The sequence below is a fragment of the Oncorhynchus masou genome, chromosome 3 (genome assembly GCF_036934945.1).
Source record: "Oncorhynchus masou masou isolate Uvic2021 chromosome 3, UVic_Omas_1.1, whole genome shotgun sequence".
Classification (NCBI taxonomy): Eukaryota; Metazoa; Chordata; class Actinopteri; order Salmoniformes; family Salmonidae; genus Oncorhynchus; species Oncorhynchus masou.
The window spans coordinates 22,834,104-22,844,113 of NC_088214.1; the positions used below are offsets into that span (position 1 = coordinate 22,834,104).

Here is a 10,010-nt window from a genome sequence, read left to right on the forward strand (position 1 = left end):
AACAGCCTCCCCTGGAAAGTCTTTCCACTAGATGTTTAGTAAAACTAAATAAAACATTTTTTATACTGATTGCTGCCAGCATCTGCCCGCCCAACTAGCATCACTACTCTGGACGGTTCTGACTTAGAATATGTGGACAACTACAAATACCTAGGTGTCTGGTTAGACTGTAAACTGTCCTTCTAGACTCACATTAACCATCTAAGCATCTACAATCCAAAATTAAATCTAGAATCGGCTTCCTTCACTCATGCTGCTAAACATACCCTCATAAAACTGGCTACCCTACCAATCCTTGACTTTGGCAATGTCATTTACAAAATAGTCTTCAACACTCTCATCAGCAAATTGGATGTAGTCTATCACAGTGCCGTTCATTTTGTCACCAAAGCCCCATATACTACCCACCACTGCGACCTGTATTCTGTCGTTGGCTGGTCCTCGCTACATATTTGTCACCAAACCCACTGGCTCCAGGTCATCTATAAGTCTTTTGCTAGGTAAAGTCCCGCCTTATTTCAGCTCACTGGTAACCATAGCAACACCCGCCCGTAGCACGCGCTCCAGCAGGTATATTTTACTGGTCATCACCAAAGCCAACACCTCCTTTGGCCGCTTTTCCATCCAGTTCTCTGCTGCCAATAACTGGAACGAATTGCAAAAATCACTGAAGCTGGAGACATATATCTCCCTCACTAACTTTAAGCATCAGCTGTCAGAGCAGCTTACCAATAACTGCACCTGTACACAGTCCATCTGTAAATAGCCCACCCAACTGCCTCATCCCCATATTGTTATTTATTTATTTTTTGCTCTTTTGCACCGCAGTATCTCTACCTGCACATCCTCATTTGCATATCTATCACTCCAGTGTTAATGCTAAATTGTATTTATTTTGCCACTATGGCCTATTTATTGTCTTACCTCCCTAATCTTACTACATTTGCGCACACTGTACATAGATTGTTCTATTGTGTTATTGACTGTACGTTTGTTTATCCCATGTGTAACTCTGTGTTGTGTTCTTGTCACACTGCTTTGCTTTATCTTGGCCAGGTCGCAGTTGTAAATGAGAATTTGTTCTCAACTGGCCTACCTGGTTAAATAAGGGTGGGAAAATATATATATGTTGGAACATTGCTGCGGGGACTTACTTCCGTTCAGCCACAAGAGCATTAGTGACGTCGACCACTGATGTTGGGTGATTCGGCCTGGCACGCAGTTGGCGTTCCAATTCATCCCAAACATGGTGTTGAGGTCTCTTGATAGGGCTCTGTGCAGGCCATTCAAGTTCTTCCACACTGATCTTGACAAACCATTTCTGTATAGATCTCACTTTGTGCACAGGGCCATTGTCATACTGAATGAGTAAAGGGCCTTCCCCAAACTGTTGCCACAAACTTGAAAGCACAGAATCGTCTAGAATGTAATTGTATGCTGTAGCGTACACTGGAACTAAGAGGCCTAGCACGAACCATGCTTTACAGGAACTAAGAGGCCTAGCACGAACCATGCTTTACAGTTGGCACTATGCATTGGGGCAGGTAGCATTCTCCTGGCACCTGCCTAACCCAGATTCAGATGGTGAGCCAGATGGTGAAGCGGGATTCATCGCTCCAGAGAACCCGTTTCCACTGCTCCAAAGCAACGGAAAGCTTTACACCACTCCAGCCAACTCTTGGCATTGCGCATCATGATTTTGAGGTCTACTTTGTGGCTGAGCCATTGTTGCTCTTAGATGTTTCCAATTCACAATAACAGCACTTACGGTTGACCGGGCCAGCTCTAGCAGGGTAGACATTTAAAGAACCGACTTGATGAAAAGGTGGCATTCTATGATGGTGCCACTTTGATCGTCACTGAGGTCATCAGTAAGGCCATTCTACTGCCAATGTTAGCCTACGGAGTTTGCTTGCGTGTGGCTGAAATAGCCAAATCTACTAATTTGAAGGGGTGTCCATATACTTTTGTATATAAAGTGTATGTCAATGCCATTCTCAGAGGCAACCCAGAACACATCGCAGTTTGCATGATCAAAACAATCTTGAAGCCTTGGATTCTGATTGGTCAGACCATGTTGAACGAGCCTTACCACGGGTACTTCCTGTTTAAGTTTCTGCCTATAGGAGGGGAGGAGCAGAATGGAGGTGTGATCTGATTTGCTGAGGGGAGTGTGGGGGAGGGCCGTGTAGCCATCCCTGAAGGGGGAATAGCAATGGTCAAGGGTTCTTGATGAGCGATTAGCGCAGGAGATGTGTTGATAAAACTTTGTAAGCGTTTTCCTCAGATTTGCTTTATTAAAATCCCCAGCTACAATAAATGTTGCCTCAGGATACGTGGTTTCCAGTTTGCACAAAGTCCAGTGTAGTTCCTCGAGAGCTGGCATGGGCTTGAGGGATTATATACACGGCCTTGAAGATGACCGAAGAAAATTATCTTGGGTGGTAATGCAGTCGGCATTTGATGGTGAGGTATTCCAGATCGGGAGAACAAAATGACTTGAGTTCCTATATTTTACCACAATCACACCATGATCAGTGAATCATGAAACATACACCTCCCTCCACCTTTCTTTTTCCTGGAGAGTTATTTCTTCATCTACGGAGAACCCCACTGGCTGTATGGATGGGGACAGTATATCCGGAGAGAGCCATGATTCCGTGAAACAGAGTATGTTACAGTTCCTGATGTCTCTCTGGAAGGAGATCCTCACTCTGAGCTCATCTACTTTATTGTCTAGGGACTGAACATTAACGAGTAATATACTTGGAAGCGGTATGCCTCCTGAGTCTGACAAAAACCACACTCCATATTCCTCTTCTCCATCGACGGTGTCTTGGAGCAGCCCCTGTGATGAGTGGAATTGCCTCAGAGTGTACAAACAAAGAATCCAATTAAGGGAAGTCACATTTCTGGTCGACATGCTGGTAAGTGACCACGATCAAATATCCAAAAGTTATTTTCATCTGAACAAATAATGTAAAATGTAACACACAAAAAAAGAAAAATACTGCAAAGTTGTCTAGGAGCTAAGAACAGGACGATCATATCTGTTGGTGCCTACTGTATGTGATACTGGGAGAACAGAGATCCAAATGTTTCAACAGTTTCAGCACAATTGGTGAACAGTTCAGAGTACAACTAGCACTGCACGTACTGATTTCTCCAAGCTGTCGATGTTCCTGATGCCTCTTTATTATGTTGACCCTGGATAAACATGTCCATCACCCAATCAGGCAATAGTCTGCCTTTTGAACTGTGTCCTCAGATAATTCAACTCTTGTCCACTCTGAATGTTTTGTCTGTTGTCCTCAGATATCTGAGTTGTGGTGGGTCGGAGTATGTGTGAGTGTGTGGGACAGTGAGTTCGGGTGATATCTGACCCCGTTTTGTGATCTGTGGTGTCTGCCGCAGAAAGATATTATGTCTGTCCTCCTTTTGCCACCTTTTGAGAGGTGGCCTTGGTGTAAAGGGAGCAGAAGAATGGGGACCAGCACTTACAGGATTCATGGAATAGACCTGATGCATGCTGCTACTGTATACTGTATGACAATCTGTCTGCTGCAGACACCACAGGTCACAATACGGGGTCAGATAGCATTCAATCACAGTCACACATACTCTGATCCAGCAGCAGCATTCCATTCCTATTCCATGAATCCTGTAAGTGCTGGTCCCCATTCTTCTGTCCCCTTTCCACTAAGGCCACCTCCCAAAAAGGTGGCAAAAGGAGGACAGACATGCAAAGTCATAACCCTCACAGCATGCTACCTGCCACAGAGTGACTGGCTCATTAGAACAGACAGTGTGAACTGGGTCCAGGTTACCTCAGGGCTCATCTGGACTAAATTACTTGGTGACCTTGTTTCCACATAGAAGCTCTGCTTGGCCTCCTGCTGGCCTCAAACCATATGTAAACCCTCTGTCTATGTTGCCCTGTTTCTCTCTCACTCCCTTCATTTTGCTCTCTCCCTTCATCACCACTTTCCTCTTTCTCTTCATCTCGTTCTCCCTTCCTCCACCATTCCCCCTCTCTCTCTTCTCATTCTCACTCTTTAGCTATCCCTCCCTCCCCCACTCCCTCCCTCTGTACCTCCCTCTCTCCGTCTCAATCTCCCTCAAGGCACACCCATACAGCATACAAAATTGCAGACAACATTTAGCCTACCTGATAGGATTGGGAGCACTGTTTTAGAAAGTTGGGGGGAAAGTAACCTGCTCCAAATGTCCTCTTTAAATTGCAGTTGCAGTTGATCGCAAAAAAACAAACATGGTATGGACAAATCAAAACACAAGATAGTAAACATTTCCAGAATGCATCAATAGCCTGAAAAGTATTTATTCCTGAAACTATGCAAAGGACTACAAGTCGGTGCAATATTGACTGTTAATCAATAACACAGTGAAGTCCATCTAAACACCATAGGGACTGATGCTGCAGTTTAGGCACAGAAGATCACTCATGGTGTGGGTGTGACCATAACATTAACGGTGAAACAAAATGTAGCAGATTAATACAGAAAAAAAAGATCTGAAAAGAAAACATTTAAAGACCTTACCTTAAGTTATTTGAAGTTTGTCCACGTACACAAAGCAATTTGGGCTATCTAGCCGTTTCAGCCTCACAGCACAGTGGACAGCTCCGGCCAGGTGACAGAAGCACTGCAATACTATTGAACTGATGCACGGACTATATGCCAACTAAAACCATGCAAAATGCTCCAAGGCTATTTATTTCTGAACAAATTCATCATGGCAATCATGCAATCGCATAGACCAAATTTTGCATGATATCGAATTACGAATAACTGCGATATGTGATCGGATGCCAAGGCTACATGTGGCTGTATTTAGTTGAAGTTGTATGCTATTACAATGCAAAAAAATATGAATGGCTCTCGTGGGCTAACAACAGACTCAGCCCGAAAATTATGCCAAGTCACCATGGTAACAAGAGATGCAATACACCTAGGCGCTCGGAGGGGAGCAATTTGTGTACGTTTCCCACAAGCTAGAAACTGAATATAATCAACATCTAATATATCAATAATATTGCACTGTATATAATAACTTGGATGTATCTAACATAAACGGGTGCTTTAACAGTCAACACCAATCTGCTCTCTGTCAGGGATCTCCTGCATAATCCTGAACACCTTGCTGGTGACTACACGATCACGCTGGGGCTCGATTGTCAGTCGAATGCTCCCTCTATTATGTAACTGAAATGAATTAGAGGACCTAATGCCGTTCTCTAACGAAATAAAATCTCACACGTTGTACAATGACCATTCATCTTCTTCTTATTCTTACATAGCCTAATAGAAAATTATCAATTCACCAATCAAACAATTCGATATGATAAATGTGTCCAAAATGGCAAAATATGCAAATCCAAATGTCCACATTATATATGCACTAGTGCAGATCGAGCTGTCTCAGTAAAAATAACTATAAAATATAATTATATTTTACAAAACCGTTAGTTTATAATATAAAGGTTTGCTGCTCCGAGAATCAATGGCCACACGTGAGAACAAACCTACCTGTATGCAGGTTGAAGGAGACTCTGGCTTCGGCGAGGTATGGGGTATCGCTCTTGGACCGGACTCTCCTGATCCGCCGGCGGTCTATATGGTCTTCCGGAGAAGCCGCCATCAATTTGAGCAGCGTCCAGTGACGACTGGCGTGTTGGGACAGACACAGAGCCACGGCCGATCACGGGAAGGTATTGATGGGGAGAGAAGTAAATAGAAAGGGTAGAACAGGAGAAGGAGATGCTGGGAGATTTGAAGCGAGGCTTTGAGCTGCTATTACAGAGCTCCTTAATAACCCAACAGCAGAGTGGAATGAGAATGGAATATCAGAGGGGGGGGAATCGCCAAAATGGAAACATCAGACCAGTCAGTACATTTATTCGAGGTTATTGAACTTATGACTCTGCCTATGAAAGCTAACATTATGAGAACATTAACATTATTTCCCTTCATGTATGTAAACTATGGTAAACTATAAGACATAACTGTAAATTGTGTAATACATTCGTGATACATTTTCAAAATAGCCTATCCAACGCCATCTTGTGGAATAAAATTATAAATATTGGGTCCTTTATGGACGTATCAGCAAAGTGTCATGAAAATGAAGAAAACAAGAAAGAAAGAAAGTGTGAGCTCAGGAAAGAGAGAACGTTCTATGTTTTAACACCACCAGAGGTCCTTATAAACTAGACTATATCTTTCCCCTCAGTGGATTTTGGGGTCTGGCTAGAAAGGATCCAGTTTTTGGTAAATTAACGTCAGATTTGACATGTTGTATAGGAGAATTTACGCAGCAGGTCAGGATAATTAACATAGCAGGTTATGAAAAGGTTTAGAGTTAGCTAAAATACAAAAAAATACTTGTTAAGATAATTTGACAAAAGCTGGATCCCTTCTATCCATGACCGAATTTTGGAGCGAAACATAAGGGAGTCTTTACGGTTTTTCAAACTAATTACTGTAAGAAAAGTAAACAAACTCTGCCTCGCAGTCTGGTAACTCTACTGGTTCGGTATGGACCTGTTACAAAAGTTATGAATGAACTCAAGATATTCTGAACACAGGCTATACAATGCAGTGATCGATACACAATTTATTTGCCTGCATGTAAATTTTATCCTGACTTGATGGCTCATCACCTCACTGTTTTCAGTTTTATACATGTATCGTTGAGGAAATTCTATTAATTTTATTAAAAGCTGTATTTAAATGTTTTCTAAAAACAATTTCATTTACGAGCCACAGCTGATTTGAATGAGTTTGCTCATTCAGATTCAGAACTTTTAAAACATTGGGTAGACTCCATCTGGGCAGGCCCGCATTGGTCGAATCAACGTTGTTTCCACACTGAAATGACTTTGAACCAACCTGGAATAGACCTTGAATTGATGTCTGTGCCTAATGGGGCCTTAACCAACAGGTTTGCCTACGTTGTTAACACCATTCAGAATACATAATCCTACAAAGAGTGGAGTAATCCTACCTTTAGGGGTGCTACTGGAGGAAATGGCAATCTCAGGTAATGTAAAGCACACATACATAGAACTACAGGCATTCATTTCATAGTCATGATTGTTATGCTCATGTACACACCGATGTTTCCACAATGCTACAGATATACAGTACCAGTAAAATGTTTGGACACACCGACTCATTCAAGGGTTTTCTTTATTTTTACTGTTTTCTACATTGTAGAATAATAGTGAAACAATCTAAACTATGAAATAACACATATGGAATCATGTAGTAACCAAAAAAGTGTTAAACAAATCTAATTATATTTTATATTTTAGATTCTTCAAAGTAGCCACCCTTTACCTTGATGACTGCTTTGCACACCCTTGCATTCTCTCAACCAGCTTCAGCTGGAATGCTTTTCCAACAGTCTTGAAGGAGGTCCCACATATGCTGAGCACTTGTTGGCTGCTTTTCCTTCACTATGCAGTCCTACTCATCCCAAACCATCTCAATTGGGTTTAGGTCGGGTGATTGTGGAGGCCAGGTCACCTGATGAAGCAGTTTTTATTAAAAGCTGTGTGGAAATGTTTTAAAACATTTTGGGTGGACTCAAAAGAGGCATGCGTTGAATCAACGTTGTTGCCACACTGAAATTACATTGAACCGACGTGGAATAGACTCTTGGCATTCTCGCAACCAGCTTCACCTGGAATGCTTTTCCAACAGTCTTGAAGGAGTTACCACATACGCTGAGCACTCGTTGGCTGATTTTTCTTCACTCTGCAGTCCAACTCATCCCAACCCATCTCAATTGTAAACACCATTCAGACTGCATAATCCGACAACAATCGTACAGGGTAGGCGCACATTGGTTAAATCAATCTGAGGTGCAGTCAACTCTAATAAACTTCTCCTCTGCAGCAGAGGTAACTCTGGGTCTTCCTTTCCTGTGGCAGACCTCATGAGAGCCAGTTTCATCATAGCGCTTGATGGTTTTTGCAACTGCACTTGAAGAAACTTTCAAAGTTCTTAAAATTTTTCAGATTGTCTGACCTTCATGTCTTAAAGTAATGATGGACTGTCCTTCCCCTTTGCTTATTTGAGCTGTTCTTACCATAATATGGATTGGTATTTTACCTATCTTCTGGATACCACCCCCACAACACAACTGATTGGCTCAAGCGCATTGGGAAAGAAAGAAATTCCACAAATTAACTTTAAACAAGGCACACCTGCTAATTGAAATGCATTCCAGGTGACTACCTCATGAAGCTGGTTGAGGGAATGCCAAGCAGTCATTTTTATTTACCTTGGCAAGTCAGTTAAGAACAAATTCTTATTTACAATGACAGCTTGGTAAAGTGGGTTAAACTGCCTTGTTCAGGGGCAGAATGACAATTTTTTTACTTTGTCAGCTCGGGGATTCGATCTAGCAACTTTTCGGTTACTAGTCCCATGCTCTAACCACTAGGCTACCTGCCTCCCCACATCATCAAGGCAAAGGGTGGCTACTTTGAAGAATCTAAAATATAACATGTATATTGATTTGTGTAGCACATCTTTGGTTACCGCATGATTCCATATGTGTTATTTCAGAGTTTTGATGTCATCACTATTATTCTACAATATATAAAATAGTAAAAATAAAGAAAAACTTTGGAATGAGTAGGTGTCCAAACATTTGACTGGTACTGCACTTTCTCTCTCTCATATCTACATAAACTCCCACATACTGTATGACATGTACTGTATGAAATTGTAGAATAAACACACTGCATGTGTGTGTGTGTGTGTGTGTGTGTGTGTGTGTGTGTGTGTGTGTGTGTGTGTGTGTGTGTGTGTGAGAATGTGTAGCTAAATAGGTAATATTTCCCATCTTGTTGCTGGGTCAAAGCTTAGTCTTTGATCTCAGCATCAGGGTGGCTCCAGGGTCATTGTGGTAATGGGGGTCTGTCTGTTTCTTCACATAATATGGCTCTGTGCCCTATCAACAGATTTATCTTGACAACAAGAGTGAGAAGGTGGAGGAGGGTGGGGTGTTACTTGTGTAACCACGGTTACTGTGTGCAGTGCCAAGAAGCTGGAGCCAGTGTCATCCTGCATGATTGAGTGCCCACGAAGTGTATATTTACGGGAGCTTGGCCCCTAACACTGTAAACTTAACCCATCCCTCTCCACCCTGACCCCTCAGACTCTGGCCGCATTCCGCTGCCCAGGCATTGCTGACACCTGCCAGATCTTACAACGCCTGGATAGTTATTTTAAGTATCAGCTAACCACATCATATGTTATAGCAAACACGACACAGTCAATGACGTGGCACACAACCATTGGTTGATACATGCAAAGTTTGAGAAGGGGAATGTGACTTCTACCTCCTTGCCCTGTAAACGCTGACCTCTAACCTTCCATGTCCCTGTTTATCTCTGTCCCCAGGACCTAGCCACCCCTGAAGGTTGAGAAAACATGCTGAGTAAGGGGAAGCAGGTCCGGTCTGTGGTAGTCAACGCCCAGGTCATAGATGATCTGCACTGCCAGGCCGGTTCTAGACCTGTCCTCAAGGGAGGCTCCATTGTTTATGACTAAACTGAGAGGATATACAGTAGCCAGATAATTAGCCTTTGCTCTCGTGGTGGTTTCCAAAACTAGTTGTCAAAAGTAGAAAATGTTAAGATTAACATCTCACACACGAGAACTGGAGAACTATTGTGTCTTGCTTTACACCATTGGAGGCAAAGTAGAATGGAGTTAGAGGTAAAAGACGAGGAACATTCCAACGTATCCTCCCTCTGCCCTCTCTAACCGTTGTATGGCTCTGAGCCCCCTGACATCACCGGGGCCCTCCGATGAGGCCTTCCCAATCCACCTCAGCACCCAGCGCAAGCTCCTCTGTATCTGGTCCTGGTTAATGAGCTGGCCATCCCCTGGATCATAACATGCCTCACAGGCTCGCAGCGACATTCTCGTCGTCCTCCACTAGTGGTTGTTATAGGGAGCTCCATAGTTAGGGAT

At 42.9% G+C, this 10,010-nt stretch overlaps 1 protein-coding gene across 2 annotated transcripts in view; it reads right to left on the reverse strand.

The window, feature by feature from the left end:
- LOC135512961 (phosphatase and actin regulator 1-like) overlaps window positions 1–5,781 on the reverse strand; it is an 88,094-nt gene extending 82,313 nt beyond the window's left edge. For both annotated transcript variants that reach the window (XM_064935541.1, XM_064935533.1), the window contains exon 1: window positions 5,547–5,781. In XM_064935541.1, coding sequence (XP_064791613.1) covers window positions 5,547–5,658 — 112 coding nt within the window. In that variant the 5' untranslated portion in view covers window positions 5,659–5,781. The remainder of the gene's footprint in view (window positions 1–5,546) is intronic.
- Window positions 5,782–10,010: the final 4,229 nt, after the last annotated feature.